General features: G+C 50.0%; 1 protein-coding gene across 4 annotated transcripts in view; it reads left to right on the top strand.

Annotated features, from left to right (window-relative positions):
* The window catches only part of ap4m1 (adaptor related protein complex 4 subunit mu 1), a 58,948-nt gene that overhangs the window by 25,527 nt on the left and 13,696 nt on the right, over nt 1-19,725 (top strand). For all 4 annotated transcript variants that reach the window (XM_054730989.2, XM_070555437.1, XM_054730991.2 and 1 more), the window contains exons 8-14: nt 792-854; nt 2,935-3,001; nt 3,218-3,271; nt 3,341-3,447; nt 3,933-4,024; nt 4,469-4,513; nt 14,672-14,722. In XM_054730989.2, the coding sequence (XP_054586964.1) occupies nt 792-854; nt 2,935-3,001; nt 3,218-3,271; nt 3,341-3,447; nt 3,933-4,024; nt 4,469-4,513; nt 14,672-14,722 (479 nt within the window). The remainder of the gene's footprint in view (nt 1-791; nt 855-2,934; nt 3,002-3,217; nt 3,272-3,340; nt 3,448-3,932; nt 4,025-4,468; nt 4,514-14,671; nt 14,723-19,725) is intronic.

A 19,725-nucleotide genomic window follows, 5' to 3' on the forward strand; every position in this document is an offset into this window, starting at 1 on the left:
GAGACCCAGCATGGGCAGTAAACAAAGGTAAACAACAAACAACAACAGAAAGAAAAGAACAACAAAAACTAAAAAACAAGAACCTATACCAGTGATAACTACCTTACATCAAAGGCATTACAGAAAAATAATAGCAACAACATAAACACACGCAACAGTTGGAAACAGACCAGTACACCCAAAGGACAAGATATCAGCAGGACACAAGTGTGGAGTCATTTATGAAATCCCAGGTCAGTTCTGCAGTAAAACATACACAGGAGCACCCGGACGCCACCTCAAGAACAGTAGAGCGTAGGAAGGAGTGTGAGAAGGAAACAAGTCAAAGACACTTAAGAGCAGCAAGACAAGAAGCAGAAACCAGCCGTAACACCCCTGCACAAGGGAAACCACAGAATGGACTGGGACAACACACGGATCAAAACCACGATCAACAGAAATATAAAAGACGGATTAAGGAAGCCACAGAGATGAGGAGACGTGGAACCATGAACAGAGACGAGGTGGTCTACACGTTAGATCGTGGAACTGTGTCATCGGTGAGGAGAGCGCGGGCAGCAGAGGGCGACGCCGTCCTCCGCTGCCCGCGGATAAACAGAGAAGGAAGTGACGTCGTCATTAGCGGCTAGCTCTGATGAAGATCACAGGAGTGGTCCAAACTGTCAGCAAGGCAACAGACCTGTCCTGTGTTTAAAAGAACGTATACATGCATCCAGTCTGTGTTTATTTCCAGTAAGTAATCATGTCCCAGCTGGGCACTGCCAGTTCCTGCAGATGTGTTTTCATTCCAGGGAGGGAGGAGCGAGATCTTTGTAGATGTGGTTGAGCGGCTGTCGGTCGTCATCGGCTCCAACGTGAGTAGAACATTCAGTCCAGTCCAGTTTATTTATACAGCACCAAATCACCACAAACGCTGTCTCAAGGCACTTCGCAAAGTAAAACCTTCCAGCACAACAGGCATGTCCAAAGTGCAGCTCGGGAGCCATTTAAGGACCTCAGAGCGCTTTTGTACGGCCCTGCACTTGAGTTTCTAGAATGATGGGTCAGGGTTCGTCTCTCCAGTAGGATGTTAATATAGATCGCCACTTTGACATGTCAGATTTTTACTCATTAGCCTATTTTAGATTTATTTTAAAGAGTACAAATAAAAAGGTGTATAACAACAGCCCAAAGAGGAGATGTGGGTCCCCCTTTCCATCAGCTCACCACTCGTGGGATGGGCCAAAGGGGGTCAGGTGCAGTGTGTGTTGGGTGGTAGCCGAAGGCAGGGACCTTGGCGGTCTGATCCTCGGATACAAAAACTGGCTCGCAGTACGTGGAATGTCACCTCTCTGGTGGGGAAGGAGCCGGAGTTGATGGGGGAGGTTGAGAGGATCTGACTAGATATAGTTGGACTCACCTCAGCGCATGGCTCTGGCTCCAGAACCAGTTTTCTCGAGAGGTTGGACTTTCTACCTCTCTGGAGTTCCTCCCACTGAGAGGTACCAAGCGGGGGTGGGCATACTAGTTGCCCCCCATCTTGGTACCTGTATGTTGGGGTTTACTTCGGTGAATGAGAGGGTAGCCTCCTTCCGCCTACGTGTGGGGGGGCGAGTCCTTACTGTAGTTTGTGCTTATGCACCAAACTGCAGCTCAGACTACCCACCCTTTTTGGAGTCCTTGGAGGAGGTGTTGGGGAGTGCTCCTACAAGTGACTCCCTCGTTCTGCTGGGGGACTTTAACGCTCGTGTGGGCAGCCACAGTGAGACCTGGAGAGGGGCAATAATACAGTAGACCTTAATGTGGGGACAGACCGGCTCTGGGGCTATCCTGCTCAGACCGTCAAGTCAAGTTTATTACATCGCCCGTGTCACACGTTATTAATTCAATTCAATTCAAAAATACTTTATTAATCCCGGAGGGAAATTCAATTGTTTCAGTACACACAATTCTGAGATCAGACATACATACATAGACACATGACAAGAATTGGTGACTGTGGTCATTCACAACACGAGTCGCACTACTGTTATAGATCAAGAGGGTTTATATGAGGACAGAGGCAGGGGGAGGGAAAAAAAAGGCACTTCAGAGTTACCCCCGACAGAGAGGATAGCTTTGCTATGCAAAAACCACCTCAGACATATATGCACACAGACTTTAGACGATACACAACATAAGTGTCCACTAGGTGGGGAGGTAGGGTTGGGACTCTCCTCACTTCAGGGCGTGCAGCCGCAAGAGCAGCGCTCATCACCTCCATTTGGCCCGGGGAGGGAGATAATGGGTTAGAGAGCATATTGGATCCTAGATACGGTTCCACGGCCTTCACCGGTCACAGTCCTGCCCAGGCTGGGATAGGGAGAAAGCCCATATATAGCCCATGTCACACACAAACGGTAGCCCAATGTGCCTCACATAGTTAAACAATCACAAGGTAAATGAAGTAGTTAAAATGTCACATCATGCTGTGTAAAGTAAAATCAAACAATATTTACACAGAACAAAATACACAAAAATAAAACATATTAAGTCAAATTATTTACTTTAAAATATAGAACAAAGATAAAACATCACAATATGGGCATACATCTAAAATACATCTAAAATACATGTAGAATACATTTAACACAGCATAGGTAAAGACCTAGTAGACCACAGGTAGGTCAATGGAAGGCGTCATGAAAAAGTTTGGTTTTTAATCTAAATTTAAAATGGAAATGTGGGAGAGGTCTTTATGTCTGTTGGAGGACAGTTCCGGAGATGGCCCACATAGCAGCTAGAGGCGGCCTCTCCGTGCTTGGTGCGGGCTCTGGGTTGTACCTGTTGGAATTGATCTGCTGACCTGTGAGTTTGAAGGGCGGTACGTTTCAAACATCTCTGCTATATACAGAGGTCCTTGGCCATTTAATGATCTAAGAGGAAGTAAAAAGATGGCTACCCTTTCTGCTGCAGGGGGTTTTGATGAAGGCCGACGTGGAAGGAGAGGTCAGAGTCAAATGCTACATGCCCAGCTGTTCAGGTGAGATTACAACCGAGTCCAGTGTCCTGGTCCATTCCCACATGGGTTCTGGTCCATTCTAACACGGGTTCTAGTCCATTCTAACATGAGTTCTGGTCCATTCCCACACGGGTTCTGGTCCATTCTAACACGGGTTCTGGTCCATTCTAACACGGGTTCTGGTCCATTCTAACACGGGTTCTGGTTGATTCCAACACAAGTTTCCTGTGTCAACAGAGATGAGGATTGGTTTGAATGAGGAGTTCAGCATCGGGAAATCACAGCTTCGAGGTAAACCTGTGCTACGGAACCCCTACATTTGGTCTATCGGGTGTGGTTCTGATCAGCAGATCTGTTCAGGTTACGGCGCTGCGGTCCGAGTTGACGAGTGCAGCTTCCATCAGATGGTTCAACTGGACGAGTTTGACAGCCACAGAATTCTCCGGTTCTGCCCGAGTCAAGGAGAGGTATCAACCTGTTCCACTCTACTTTCTAGGCTTCTTCTCCTCTAACTGACTCGTCTGACCCCCCTTCCTCTAACTGTCTCCCCCTCCTCTGACTGACCCCCCCCCCCCCCCCCCAAACTGACTCCCCCTCCTCTAACTGGCTCCCCCTCCTCTAACTGATTCCTCCTCCTCTAACTGGCTCCTCCTCTTCTAAATGACTCCTCCTCCTCTAACTGTCTCCCCCTCCTCTGACTGACCCCCCCCCCCTAACTGCTTCCTCCTACTCTAACTGACTCCCCCTCCTCTAACTGGCTCCCCCTCCTCTAACTGCTTCCCCCTCCTCTAACTGGCTACCCCTCCTCTAACTGACTGCTCCCCCTCCTCTAACTGATTCCTCCTCCTCTAACTGGCTCCTCCTCTTCTAAATGACTCCTCCTCCTCTAACTGGCTGCCCTCAAATAGAAAATGCAAGTGCTCATTTTAATTCCTCCCTACTCCTCCTTCAGCAAACGGTGATGCAGTACCAGCTGTGTGATGACCTCCCCTCGGTGCCGCCGTTCCGTCTCTTCCCGACCGTGGAGAGAGACGCAGCTGGGAGGTAACCAGCAACAATTGGTCTGGACTCATCCAGCTGCTTTGACATCATGCAGATATGATTAAACAAGAGATGACCAGAACCAGCTGGGGCCAGCACCCACACATACATCAGAATGTCATGGCCATGATTGCAGGCCTTAATCCATCTTGCTCAGTCTGTCCGCTTCACTTTTTCCCTCCTCTCATCGGCGTCCTGACGAAGCCCGTCTGTTGCATATTTCACCTGTCTCCTTCTCTTGATGGAGCTACCAGACTCACCTGTCTGTCTGTCTGGCGTTGACACAAGCTAAAGGTTTTGTGATGGGATGCTGATGACTTACATGGTGTAAGATAATATTATACACAGACTCACACACTCAGTTGTTTAGAAATGATTTTGATTTGAATGTTTGAGCCTCTGGAGCCTCCTGGTCCACAATGAGTGATGAAGCTTTTCCCCCTGTAGGCTGCTGATGTACCTGAAGCTCCGCTGTGATCTACCACCTAAGAGGTCAGTCCCAACTATATTCTGCTGACTCGGTAGGTGTGCTTAAGTCAGTCCAGTTGTTCCAAACTATGGTGGAGCGTGAGATTTATAGGTGGATTGGTGCTGCATCTGCAGTGATGCGGGTGTTGTACCGATCTGTCGTGGTGAAGAGAGAGCTGAATCAGAAGGCGAAGCTCTCAATTTATCTGTCGATCTACGTTCCTACCCTCACCCATGGTCACGAGCTTTGGGTAGTGACCGAAAGAATGAGATCACGGATACAAGCGGCTGAAATGAGTTTTCTCCACAGAGTGGCTGGGCTCTCCCTTAGAGATAGGGTGAGAAGCTCAGTCATCCGGGAGGAGTTCGGAGTAGACCCGCTGCTCCTCTACATCGAGAGGAGCCAGTTGAGGTGGCTCGGGCATCTGGTCAGGATGCCTCCTGTACGCCTCCCTGGTGAGATATTCCGGGCACGTCCAATCGGGAGATGACCTATAGGTAGACCCAGGACACGCTGGAGGGTCTATGTCTCTCACCTGGCCAGGGAACGCCTTAGGATTTCCCCAGAGGAGCTGGCGCAAGTGGCTGGGGAGAGGGAAGTCTGGGCCTCTCGACTTACCCCAAATTCCACTACCTCCGCTCCAGTCCGCCCCCGCCTTCCGCAGCCGCTCGCTTCCGAACTCAAATTATACTATACCCGTTCTATAACGGCTCTGCTCCGGTGCGGAGATCGGAGGTGGGCAAACAAGCTTGCGCGGGATTTTCGAGATCTTGCGATACAGTCCGAGCAATAAACGCGGAAGTTAGATCCAAACACCCGTTGTGTGGGAGAAGCATCGGCATGAACTGTTTAATCTGCCCGTCATTTGTGTTGAGAGATCAGCTGTGTTTGGATCAACAAAGTGTGACTACTTTGATAGTGGAAACTGTATTTATGGCTTACTTTTGTGCATTTAAACTTCAGCCGACATTGATAGTTGTTAAACGTTGTTAAACATGTGCATATGAAACAAAAAACGCTTTTTGTTTATCGATTTATTGTGAAAAACGGAAGTTGTGCTTGCTCCTTTTCCTGTTGGGCGGTTGTGATTTCTGTCCATTGACTGCGGAGGTGCTCCGGCGTCCGGCAAAAATAGGATCGATTCTATTTTTGCCGGACGCCGGAACAGAGGGCGGCGCACTGCGCCGCACTGGCGGAGTGCGGCCGCAGTAGTGGAATTGCTCTGATTGACTACAACGGGACCGATTTTGCTCCGGAGTTCGTGCCGGAGCGGAGCGGAGCGGAGGTAGTGGAATTTGGGGGTTAGGCTGCTGCCTCTGCGACCCGACTCCGGATAAGTGGCCAAAAAGGAATAGATGGATGGGTACCTCCTAAACTGAGGTGACATAGCACTAAAGTATGCTGCTCCCTGAGTTATCTGTAACACCATTAGTCTAGGATTAAATCACAGTTTAACCCTCAGGCTCCATTAGGGACATTCTAGTCCATTTTGGCAGTATTTTGCTTTTCTTTTGGACGCCATTCCATCGTTGATTTTGCATATAGTGCAAAATTTTTCCATGAAACCTCTCTGGACAGATTTTGAAATTCAATTTTGAATTTTGAAAATAGACCAAGGGAAGAGTTTGAAACCATAAACACTTGAGTCTTCAGACGACAGAAACGTCCCACTGACTTCCATCCTGTCACGAACTCCTCCAGCTGACTGCATTCCATTCATTCCTGCCACCAACGTGGCGACTGACGTCATCACGCCGACACTACTTAAGGAAGTGCCGGCGTTTCATTCATTGCTCAGTCATCGTTTCTCACCAGACTTTGTATCGAGTCTCCAGGCTTACCAGCCCTCTAAACACTCAAACTACACCTTCAGGAGATAACCACGTCGGTTATCTCCGTCTCTCCGCGTCTGGGCAACAGAACTCTCAGTCACGCTTCAGATCTGCCAACGAACCTGACAGGATGACTGAGCCCCAAGTTGACCCAGCGGAGTTCGCGCGTCTGCGTGCCAAAGTGGCTCAACAGCGCGCAATCTTGGATCAGCATACGGCAGACCTGAACCAGCTCCGTGCCTTAGCTGATCGCCAAGCCACCAAGATTGAGTCACTCACCGAGCTAGTTCTCCAGCTGACCACCGCTCTGCAACGTCAGACCGCAGCTGTTCCTGACAGGATGGAACCACGCCTCAGCCTTCCAGAGAAGTAGGACGGAACCAGGGGATCCCCGGAGGGCATGTTGGCGACCCTGGCCATGACTTTCGAGTGCCAGCCGGCACGCTACCCCACATCCTGCTCTCGTGTCGCCCTGCTGACCTCACCGCTGACAGATCGAGCCGGTGAATGGGCGGCGGCTCTTTACAATCAGAAATCTCCTGCCTGCAATGACTATGAGACTTTTGTAAAGGAGATGAAAAAGACTTTTGTGCACCCCAGCAGCGAGGTCTCGAACGAGACGCGGCTGCTTCAGCTTCGCCAGGGCTCCCAGACGGCGGCTCAGTACACCTCTCGCTTCCGGACGACAGCAGCTCGGTTGAGGTGGGATGACGCCGCCCTAAAGGCAGTTTACCTGGAGGGACTGTCACCGAGAATCCGGGAGGGCATGATCGGGCACGAGGTCCCAACCTCCCTGGACCTGGCAGTGGATCTGGCTCTCCAACTGGACCGCTGCATCCTGAACCGGCCGAGCACCATGTCAGCCCCCGTACACACCAGGACGTCACCCCGCCGGCCGGCTCACCAACCGACGGAGGAGCCGATGCAGCTGGGACATCTTCCCCCTGAGGAACGGGCACGGCGCTACCAGGAGGGAAGATGCGCTTACTGTGGGGATTTGGGTCACCACCGTGGCACGTGCCCAAAACGACCGGGAAAAGGTCCCTCCGGGTCGGAGTAGGAGCTGTCCCGCCCGGAGTCTCCACTTTTCCGGCTCCACACCGAACCACTCTCCCGGTCTCCCTCCACCTGGACCAAGGCCCGACCAGACTGGAGGCACTTTTAGACACTGGGGCTGCGGAGTGTTTTATCGATCACGGACTGGTTACTCGGCTCAAGATACCCCTCACCGCCCTCGACCGACCCATTCCTGTGACCTCTGTGGACGGCCGGCCCATCATGCCGTACCCTCTCACCCACCGAACTCAGGGTCTCCACATGACTATTGACCAACACCGGGAGACCCTCCACTTCCTGGTCATCCAGGCTCCGGCTACGCCTCTCATCCTGGGTCATTCCTGGTTCTGCCGCCATGAGCCTCACATCTCCTGGTCCACCAGTAAAGTCCTGGCCTGGGGCACGGGTTGCCATAACCACCGGGACTCCCCTGCACCTCGGACTGGAGCAGCCCCTCCCACAGACGTAGACCTGACGCTCATCCCTCCTCAATACCACGACCTCGCTCAGGTCTTCGCTAATGAACCCACTACCAGGTTACCTCCTCACCGACCCTACGACCTGGAGATCAGGCTCCAGCCCGGAACAACCCCCCCTCGGGGTCGCCTGTTCTCCCTCTCTCCGGTGGAAACCCGGGCTATGGACAATTATATAACTGATGCCCTGCAGAAGGGATTCATCCGTCCCTCAACTTCCCCCGGGGCCGCGGGGTTTTTCTTTGTTAAAAAGAAGGAGGGGGATCTCCGGCCCTGCATAGACTATCGAGGGTTAAATAAAATAACGATCCGGGACCGTCACCCTCTCCCTCTCATGGACACCGCTCTGGACGCCATCACACAAGCCGCAGTGTTTACTAAACTGGATTTGCGCAGCGCCTATAACCTCATCCGTATTAAGGAAGGTGAGGAGTGGAAGACCGCTTTTATCACGCCCACTGGCCACTATGAATATTTGGTGATGCCTTTTGGACTCTGCAACAGCCCCGCTGTCTTCCAGCGGTTCATTACAGATGTGCTGAGAGACATGTTGGGTCGCTGGGTCTTTGTCTATCTAGATGACATCCTCATCTACTCCCGCACGGCCGAAGAGCACATCCGTCATGTTCGAGCTGTTCTGTCCCGCCTCCTGGACCATGGACTTTACTGCAAACTGGAGAAGTGTGCGTTTCACCAGGAGTCCACCTCCTTCCTGGGTTTTACCATCTCCTCCCAGGGCCTGAAGATGGACCCCCAGAAGGTTCAGGCCGTAGCTCAGTGGCCTCTACCCACAACCCTGAAGCAGCTGCAAAGCTTCCTGGGTTTCTCAAACTTTTACCGGAGGTTTATACGCAACTTCAGTTCCCTCGCAGCACCTCTGACCTCACTCACCAAAACCACCAATCAGCCTCGCCCTTTTCGCCTTACTCCAGAGGCTGTCCGTGCTTTCCATGAGCTGGTCGGATGTTTCACTAAGGAACCCATCCTCCTCCACCCGGACCAGACCCGGCCCTTCGTCGTGGAGGTGGACGCCTCGGATGTGGGAGCGGGGCCCGTTCTCTCGCAACGGGGTCCAGACTCTAAGCTCCACCCATGTGCCTACTTCTCCCGGAAGTTTTCCCCCACACAGCAGAATTACGGAGTCGGCGACAGAGAGCTGATGGCAATAAAATGGGCGCTGGAGGAATGGAGGCAGTGGCTCCTGGGGACCACCGATCCCTTTCTGATCTGGACCGACCACCAGGATCTCATTCATCTACAGACTGCCCGCCAGCTCAACCCTCGTCAGGCTCGGTGGGCCCTCTTTTTCGAGCCGTACCACTTCCATATCGCCTACCGGCCCGGCTCCAAGAACCTCAAAGCGGACGCTCTCTCTCGGCGTTTCGCACCAGATGCCGCCCCCCCGGAGCCTCGGACCATTCTACCGGCTCAACGCTTCCTGGCCTCCCTCCAATGGCCGTTGGAGCAGTCCATACAGGCGGCACTTCCTGGCGATCCAGCGCCGCCGGAGACCCCACCGAACCGTCTCTACGTTCCCGCCTCCTGCCGGCAAGAGGCGCTCACGTGGGGGCATTGTTCACGGCTCGCGGGACATCAAGGACAAGCCCGTACCCTCCAGTTCCTCCGTCGGGCTCTCTGGTGGCCGTCCATGAGGAAGGACGTCCGCAAGTTCACAGCTGCATGTGATGTGTGTGCTCGATCCAAGTCCTCCAACCGACCCGGCGCTGGAGAGTTGCAGCCTCTCCCTGTGCCCAAGCGGCCATGGTCACACATCGGGCTGGACTTTGTCACGGGACTGCCGGCGGTCGACCACCTGGACACTATATTGACTATCACGGACCGTTTCTCCAAGGCCGTGCACTTAGTGGCCCTGGCCGGCCTCCCCACAGCCAAGAGGACGGCCGAACTGCTCCTGGAACAGGTGGTGCGGCTCCATGGTTTCCCTCAGGACGTGGTTTCCGACCGAGGACCCCAGTTCGTCTCATGCTTCTGGAAAGCGTTCTGTCGCCTGGTCGGTGCTTCCACCAGTCTGTCCTCTGGATACCATCCGCAGACAAACGGTCAGACAGAGAGAGCTAACCAGCAGCTTGGACGCTACCTGCGCTGCTTCGCTTCGTCCCAGCCGACCACCTGGCCCCGCTTTCTCCTGTGGGCGGAGCTGTCACACAACCTCCAGACCTCCTCTGCCACGAGTCTGTCTCCCTTCGAGACCTGTTACGGTTATCAGCCACCTCTGTTTGATCATCAGGTGCCCGAGGTGGAGGTCCCTGCTGCCCAGACGCTGGTCCGCCGCTGTCGGCTCGCCTGGATCCGGGCCCGTGCGGCCATCACCCAGGCCAACACGGAGTATGCCCGTCAGCATCGCCGCTGCCACCGGCCTGGCCCCGTCTTCAGGTCTGGCGACCAGGTGTGGCTCTCCTCCGCTAACCTGAGGATGCCGGCTGGCTCCCGGAAGCTCACTCCTCGCTTCCTGGGTCCGTTCCCTGTCCTCAAGGTCATCAATCCTGTCACCTGCCGTCTGCGCCTCCCGGCTACTCTCCGGATCCACCCGGTCTTTCACGTCTCCCAGCTTAAGCCGGTGATCTCCTCTCCTCTCCACCCTCCACCGGTCCGGGTGCCTCCGCCCCGCGGTGTTGAGGCGGATCGCACCTACACGGTCCGCAGGATTCTGGACGCTCGCCGCCGGGGACGAGGTTGGCAGTACCTCGTGGATTGGGAGGGGTACGGGCCTGAGGAACGCTCTTGGGAGCCCACGAGCTCGTTTGTCGACCCTACCCTGCTAACTGACTTCTGGGCCCGCCGTCCTGGGACTTCGGGAGCCGTCCCTAGAGGGGGGGGGGGTCCTGTCACGAACTCCTCCAGCTGACTGCATTCCATTCATTCCTGCCACCAACGTGGCGACTGACGTCATCACGCCGACACTACTTAAGGAAGTGCCGGCGTTTCATTCATTGCTCAGTCATCGTTTCTCACCAGACTTTGTATCGAGTCTCCAGGCTTACCAGCCCTCTAAACACTCAAACTACACCTTCAGGAGATAACCACGCCGGTTATCTCCGTCTCTCCGCGTCTGGGCAACAGAACTCTCAGTCACGCTTCAGATCTGCCAACGAACCTGACACATCCAACGCACAGTTTTTATCCTGTAACATCTGCAACAAATCTCCCTGCTTTCTGTGATGTTAAGGTTTCATTTTGGAGAAAAGTAGTCTCATTTATGATTTTTGGAGAAACTACTGAATTTGGTGGTGAACAGTAAAAATAATATAAATGGAAGATAAAGTTGTTTTTTTGGAAAATAACTCATTTTTAGTGTTATTTTTTTCTTCATAAATTACAGAAATGACTTGGAATAATCAGGCTGGCATTTGAAGGGTTAAAATCCTCTTAATGGCTTTTATATGTTTGAGCAGATGTAGACTTTTTATAGCCATCTTTTGCAGCGGACGCTTTTGTCCTCTGAACACTCAGGGGTAGTTTTTGTCCTCTAAAGACTCAGGGTTAGTAAATGACAGTGAGTTTAAATGCTGTTGCCCCAAACATCACCCTAGTTTAAAATGAAAGGTGTTCTTTTCTTCTGGGTGGATCATCTAAACCATTGGTCCGCATGTAGCCGTTTAACAAGGTGGTTCTACATGCTCGCTGCTCGCTCCTGGGTTATTGTTCATGTTGTGTACGCTCGTTCTAACTCTGTTATTTAGAAATGGCCGAGTCACCAGAAAAAAAGGGCCTACGTCTACGATGAGAAGAGAAAAGTGTCCAAAGAGTCCTTTCAGTGCTGGGGTGCACTGAAAAAGAAAGGTTGGGCTCCTGCCCCCTCCGTGCACAAAACACCACATGACTTTTTACCAATATCGGATTTCCAATATTGTCTAACTCTTAATTTCTGACACTGATATAAACTGATACCAATATCTGTGGGGTCGCCCTAATAAATCCTTTTGGTTGTTAACATCACAGATCCCCTACTTTTTTTTTTTAATTTACTTTTATTGAGGAAGTTCAAATAAAATACAATCTGCAACACAGCGTACAATTGTCTTCCCTTTTTTGTTTTTAGAGTCAGTCAGTTTTATTGTCCATTCTACCACATGTGCAAGACATACAGAGAAATGAAATTAGAGTTTCAGTACACACAATTCAGAGATCAGACATACATGGGCAAGACACATGACAAGAATTGGTGACTGTGGTCCTTCGCAACACGAGTTGCGCTACCTTAAAAGATGAAAAGGGAATTACATGATGATAAATTGGGGGAGGGAAAAAAAGGCATACCAGAGTTACTCCCGGCAGGGCGTAGCTTTACTATGCAAAAAAACGCCTCAAACATATAAGCACGAACATCACAGTTCACAACATGAGACTCCGATAGGGAGGCGGGGAGGGGGCTGGGATCCTGTTTCCCCAGCGGGAGCAGCCCTGTGTTGCGCTCAGCCAGCTGTATCCACAGGAGGGAGGGAGATCTTGGGAGGAGCGCAGAGCACATTGAGTTCCAGCAGGTTGATGACCTCGCTAGGCAGAAATCCACAATCTGAAGGCGGGGGGGGGGGGGGGGGGGGGGGGGTAGGTAGGACGGGTTTTCACAGCATCTGTCTGCATTCCTTCCTTCGTGGGGGTTGTTGTTAGCAGCTCAAGGCTGCCTTGGCGTCAGATTTGGATAACAAGACTTTGTTTGGGTCAGGCAGAGATAATTTTCCTCTCTGCCTTGAAGTCTGTATTGATCATTCAAGTCCTCCAGTGAAGCCAATTTAGGTTCTAATCATCCCCACACCGTCCGGTGACCCTCTCCGAGATGACATCCATTTTGCGCACTAATACCGGTAACACAGCAAGGACATTGTCCAGCTTACGATTCACCTCGAGTAACGTCCCAGTCTGTGAGGTCACCGCCCAGGCGGTGCTTTCCGTGGGTGCGGGTCGCACTCCAATCACTCCCGTCTTCCCAAATTTCCAGAAAACCAGACATCCTCCCACTCCAATCAGAAGAAATCCAGTGATCATCAAGCCAAATATCCACATGTCTTCAACATCCTCAATGGACAACTGAAAGAGGCATACGATCCTCCAGACCTTCCAGGACTCACTCCTCTGAGTATTCTTTTTGATTTTTTGATGATGAGTGGCAGGTAGTCATTGTCCAATGTTATGTGCTTGTCGTTCCATGTGAACCCTTTTTCCCCCCAAGCTTTACGGAGTATCTGTTCCTTCTTCTTAAAGCCTAGGAACTTGACCACAATTGAGCGCGGGTGGTGCTCTTTAGGGGGTATGGGGCCCAGCGAGCGGTGTGCTCGTTCAACATTTATGTCCTCCCCGTTCAGCTCTAGCCCGTCGCATAGAAGCGCCTCGACAAAGCCGCACAATGATTGAGGGTCCTTTTCGGTTGACTCTGGGATGCCGTATATTCGGATATTTTCTCTCCTGGCCCGGCTTTCCATATCCAAAATCTTCTCCTCCATTTTCATGTGTAGTTGCACAAGCTCAACCATGGCGTCCTCCATGTTTTGAATCCTCTCCTCTGATTTCTGAATTCTTTCCTCGGCTTCTTCGAGTCTGTTGCTCGCCTTTTTCAGCTCCTCCTTGATGTTGTCTAATTGTTTATGTTTATGTATTTAGCAGACACTTTTGTCCAAAGCGACTTACAAGTGATAATCGGCATATTGCCCTTGAGGCTAATAACAACAATAACAACAACAACTTGACATCAGTCATGGAGAGTAGGGAACAAGGAGTGGACAGTAGAGAGGGGGGGACGGGTGCAGGCAGGGTGCTAGTTAAGAAGATGCTCTCTGAAGAGCAGGGTCTTTAGGAGTTTCTTGAAAATTGAAAAGGAAGCCGCTGCTCTGGTGGTGCTTGGAAGGTCATTCCACATTTGTGGAACAATGCATGAGAAGAGTCTGGATTGTCCTGAGCGTGGTGTAGGCACTGCTAGCCGACGATCTTGTGATAATTGTTCTTTGTTTTCTTGTCTAAACTCCTTCAGTTCTTGTAGAATAACTTCGCGGTTGGTCATTGTTTTCGGTTCTTGTGTAAGTTAGCCTACTTAGCTCCGCTGCCTCGAATGCTAGCTGCTAGCATCCGGTTTCCTCTTTACTATTTGAGTGCTGGTTGATACGCTTCTTTCCCCCGCTTCTTGGTTCCCACTTAATTCAGTATCTTCCTTAGTTTAAACAGGGATATTCCCTTAATTACTTTGGTCCTTTCAGGAGCCTCTCTACGACACAGCCATTCACGTTGGTGGTCCGACCGGCACAAATCTCCTATTATTAAAACGATTAGGCTTTAGACATCGTCTGTGCAAAATAACAACCGCTTGAATTTAAGTTAGTAATAGAAGAAAAGTCATGTTTACTTTGTCTCCAGCAGCAGCTGAACGACGTTCCCATCCTGACTCTGTGAGGCCTTTAGGCCTCAGACGATCATGATGGGAGAACGTTTGATTAATAAATAGGACAAGTGAATTAATGATAAATAAATGTTTTAGCTTTTGAAAACGGATACAAGTGGGACATCGCTGTTACAATCATTATTTTACTGTCTCTGCCAAATGCGATTGCGTGAGCACTTTCAACTCAGACCTATAACTGGCTTGGTTTCCGTGTCCTCTGTTCCGGGTCTTCCGTTTAGCCAGAAACAAGAACAAATGGATCATCAACACTCTGACTGTGTGAAGGTTCTTAAGACAACTCTGGTCCTGATTTGGCGCTTTAGAAATAAACTGAATTGAACAAAAAAACTGAAAAATGGAAATGATGATGATGATTTTGAGGATGATGATTTTGAGGATGATGATGGTCATGTTGGTTTATCTCTGCAGGGCTGCCATCAATGTGATTGCAGTGGTTCCTGTCCCCAAAGGCTGTGTGAGGTGAGCTGCTCCCATTCAAATCTCCCTCTGTTTGTTATTAGGCCCGAGCAGCGAAAGTGCTGCGAAGGCCTATTGTATCTGCTCCATTTTTTTCCTTCTTCTTCCGAGTCTTTGAAAGGCTTTTTGGGAGTCTTAGCATATCCAAAAACTCACCAAATTTTGGCCCAATATAGAAAGTGCGTGAGATTTACATATTTCACTGTCGATGTGAAAGTTTATTAAAAAAAATTGGCTCGACTCGAAAATTCAAAATAACCCTCCGCTTTGACCTTTTTTTTATAGTAGAGTGATGAAATTTGGTACACTCGTAGAACTCAACAATGCGCACAGAAAAGTATCTTGCACCCATGGTCGATATAAAACAGGAAGTCGCCCATTTTGGGCTAAAGTAGCGATTTTGACCCATGTTTTGGTCATTTGTAGGGTCTATATTTGGTTGAACAGTTTGGTCATTTTTCGCAGACGTCTTGAAAAAAGTGTGCGATCGTACAGAAGTGATGGACGATTCAAAGGAAAGAATAAAATAGATTTTTCGTAAATACTGAAGGGGCGGGGCCAGGCCTCAAAGTTTGAGCACTCACCAAAAAAATTCTAATTGCGATAATTTCATAAATGAAAGAATTACAGTTATAAAAATTCTGTGGACATTTCTCATCACCCCCGAAGACAAATGAATGTCGATTGATGATGTCACACAAGCCCCGCCCCCTCAGGACTGAAAAGGTCAAGTTTTACTGGGAAATTTCCCAAAATTTGCTCTTTCTAATAATCACCACAAACTTGTAGCAGGTAACTGAAGACAAGTTGGGGTTGCTTGGCCTCACTTTACGGTAGCTTTCGAAAGACAGCGCGGCTGTGATGGTGCGGCAAAGTCAGGCATACCGCCGTGGCCTTACGTTTGCCTCCCATTTCGTCATTTCTAAAGATATCGTCACAAAACTTCTTTTGCGTGATCCTAGTCCGGCCCCCCAAAAAAATCTGATGTGAAAATCCGGTGGGCGTGGCCTATTTTCTGAAATAGCGCCCCCTAGGACCATTAAAACTGTCAGCCCCAAGCCATGCTTTGACTGATGATTACGAAATTTGGTACGAAATGTGGTGTCTCAGGACCTACAAAAAAGTCTCTTGGAGCCAAGTGCAAAGTCGCACAGGAGGTCGTCCATTTTGGTCCAAGTACTCGATTTAGTGGTTTTCGCACATGTTTGGAGAGTGATACTCCGTCGCCCTTTTCACCACTCGCCTTCAAACTTCTGCTATATACTCTTAAGACATAGGGGAAGAAATTCAACCGTCGGATTTTTCGAAAGTTGAAAGGTGTGGGCGTAGCTAAGCCTCATTGACCTGTTGCCACGTCACTTTTTTTCACAGCTCCCTATTGGACTCCTTTTACCCAATCACCAGGAATCTCTGGCAAATAGCAGTAGACAACTTGAGGTCACTTGGTCTCCAGTACTGGCAGGTTTCGAAAAAAGGCGGGGCTTTGGGAGCATGGCGAAAATCGCCATCACGCCATGGAAATACGTTTGCCTCTCATTTCTTCAGTTATCGTGATATCGCTACAAAACTTCTGGTGAGTGATCCTAGTCTGACCCCCAATAGAAATAGATAGCTGAAATTGGTGGGCGTGGCCTATTTTCCTAAAATAGCACCCCCTAGAGCCCTTCAAACTGTCAGCTCGAAGCCAAGCTTTGACTGAGGATTACAAAATTTGGTACACTAATGTTGTGTCTCAGGACCTACAAAAAAGTCTCTTGGAGCCAAGCCCAAAGTCGCACTGGAGGTCGGCCATTTTGGTCCAAGTACTCGATTTAGTAGTTTTCGCACACGTTGTTTGGAGAATGATGCCCCGTCGTCCTTTTCACCAATCACGTTCAAACTTCTGCTATATACTCTTAAGACATATGGGAAAAAATTCAACCGTCGGATTTTTCAAAAGTTGAAAGGTGTGGGCGTGGCTAAGCCTCAAACTTTGACCTTTCGCCATTACATTACTTGACTTAATAACTCCCATGTGCATGATCAAATCTATATCAAACTTTGTGTGATCACGGACCACATCTCAACACAATGACAATGTGGACAGCTGACATCACCTAAGCCCTGCCCCCTGACTACAGGAAGTCTATTGTTTTATGGTGAAATGCCCATATTTGTCCCCTCTAATTTAGTCAACAAGACACTAAGGTCATGCACTGTCTTCATGATGCTGTAATGACCATTCAGATCTGATCGCTTTCCAGATAGGGAGGGGCTTTGATGCCATGGCGAATTTAGGCGTGATGCCGTGACCTTACGTTTGACTGTAACTTCCACAAACAGCCTCCGATCTGCCCGAGACTGAACATGGCAATGACCAATCATGCCCTTGAGCCAATGAGGCACAAACGGTTGGTGAACGTTATATTATGTCACCAGAGCACCCCTTACATACCTTTAAAACTGTAATAACTCCTACAGACGAGGTCGTAACTGCACCAAACTTGCTATGTGTCATCAAACAAAGGCACCCAACACAATCCTGTGGTCATTGGTTGATATCTCTTTAGCTCTGCCCCCTGACAGATATTAGTCCCTGAATAACACATGCATAATGCAATTCACACCAAACTACACGCAAATGATTGTTGTCAACCTACAAACTGCTCCATGGGGTATTTTCCTAAATTTGGGACAGCGCCCCCTGGATACAATAAAACCTTTGTAACTTCTATAAAAAAGCTCCAAACTATATCAAACATGATGGGAGTCATCACGCAACTGCAATCAACACACATTCCTTCAAATCACTTTAACTCTGCCCACTTACAGCCTTTTGGCTCTAGATGGCCCATGCAACATTTGATTGATGCCAAATTAACAAAAAAACATCTTTGATGACCAAAGGTGACCTCTTCGCATTCTGAACCACCATCTACAGGTGGTTCAGAATGCCTGTGCTCGGCTTCTGACCAAGTCCTCCAAACACACCCCCCACATCACCCCGCTTCTCCTCCAGCTTCACTGGCTGCCAGTCAACTTCAGGGTTCATTTCAAGATCCTGGTTCTGGTCTATAGGGCCTTACATGGACAAGCACCATCTTACATTGGTGATCTTCTTAGTCCCTACACCTCCAGCAGGTCCCTCGGGTCCAGTGATCAAAGCCTATTGGTTGTGCAGCACCAGGCTAAAGGTCAAAGGTGACAGATCATCTGCTGCTGTGGCCCCCAGACTCTGGACCTCTCTCCCCCTGAGCCTGAGATCAGTGGACTCAGTGGTCTCTTTCAAAAAGCAGCTGAAGACTCACTTGTTCAAGCTGGCTTTTGTATGACCTTCTTCACCACTCTCTCTTTATTCTGCTCTCCCCACCTATTCTACCTTCCTCAGGATCCACTGATTTCCCTCTTTCCTGTTCACTTTCTCTCTTTCTTAACTTTTTTTAATCACAATTGTCTATTTTTGCTCATTTTAAATATATTTTTAAACATTTTCTAAATGCTTTTTATCTTTTTACATTTTTTGTTTTTGTGAAGCGCCTCATGATTTTTATCTTGAGAGGCGCTATAGAAATGATATTTTCTTCTTCTTCTATGAGATTTAGTGGTAAATGGTCACAGCGCCACCTAGATAGTTTCAAACTTCATTAACTTCTAAAGACAAAGACAGAATGGCATTGTGCTTGGCTTGTGTCATCACGTGACTGCACCAAACACATCGATGTGGCTGTTGGTTCAAACCCCTTTAGCTCCATCCCCTTTCGGTTCTCTGGCTCTAGATAACACACACAACGTCTGACTAATTCCAAAATAACAGAAAACCATCTTTGTCAACCAAAGCTGGCCTCAATGAGATTTTTCTGTAGTTGGTCACAGCACCCCCTACATAACTTTAACCTTCAATAACTTCAAAAAACGTGGTCAGATTAGCATTAAACTTGGTCTGTGTCATCACACCACCAGTGTGGTAAAGATAGAGTATCCCCGAGTGGTGAGATGTGTAATTTAATGGTGGGCTCAGAGGAGATGCTGAGTCAGGGTGAGGTGCAGACGAGGAGACCATTCGCGGTGTCTGAGGTCGCGGGGTCGATGTTTACGTTCCACGGACGTGCCCGGGTGCCCCGGATTGCCGGCCGGGCCGGAGAGGCGCAGAGCTGCGAGGGCCGAACGACGCTGCTTGCAGCTTTAACTACAGTATGTATTGTTATTGTACTTGTTATTACAGTGAGTGGTGCTGATTCCAGGTTCTCTTTCTTAACATTCGTTTCGATGTCTCACTATGGGATACGCCCCTCCGCGGATTCCTCAGAAGCACTTATCTCAATACGCCAATCCTGATTGGCCAGTGACCGTGACGTACGCGTCCCCATGCTACTATAAGTAGCAAGCGTCCCAACGCACGCACTATTCAATCACCTCTTCTCGCTTCGGTGGTCGCTTATCTCTGAGGTAAGTTAGCTCAACTGTTCACAGACGGAGCCTTCTAATATTCTCTCCGTCGCCGAACGTTAACTTACCGTCCTTCTGTCCTGACCTTCACCATAGGTTCGGGGCATAACGAGCAGCTTCACACTCCAGTGCATCTGTTCGTTCTGTGCTAACACACCAGTTAGCCAACATGGAAGCCGCTCCTCCCACCAGAGGAGTCGATGGCTCAGGAGCTCGCCTCTGTACCTGTGGGAACAAAATCTCAAGCAAAGACCCGCACAAGGTCTGCTCGAGCTGCCTCGGGCTGGAACACGCCCAGCTGGCATTGGAAGTCCCCGGGTCATGTGAGAACTGTGCCTGCTTCACCCTGAAGAGCCTTCGCCGGCGGCTAGCGCGCCAAGCTAGCCTGTCGGGGAAGGACCCTTGCCTGCCGGCCCCTGGGCCACCGCCTGGGGACGCCAGCGAACATGCCCTCCCGGAGCCGGAACCGTGTGCCGAACTCAGCTGGGGCTCACAGCTCGAACTGGCCGGTCCGAGCCACCCCGTCGAGGACGTGTTGGAGTTGGACTACGGAGACGACGAGGACACCTCGGAACTCCTCA

This window comes from Nothobranchius furzeri, chromosome 10, assembly GCF_043380555.1.
Source record: "Nothobranchius furzeri strain GRZ-AD chromosome 10, NfurGRZ-RIMD1, whole genome shotgun sequence".
NCBI classification, from domain to species: Eukaryota; Metazoa; Chordata; class Actinopteri; order Cyprinodontiformes; family Nothobranchiidae; genus Nothobranchius; species Nothobranchius furzeri.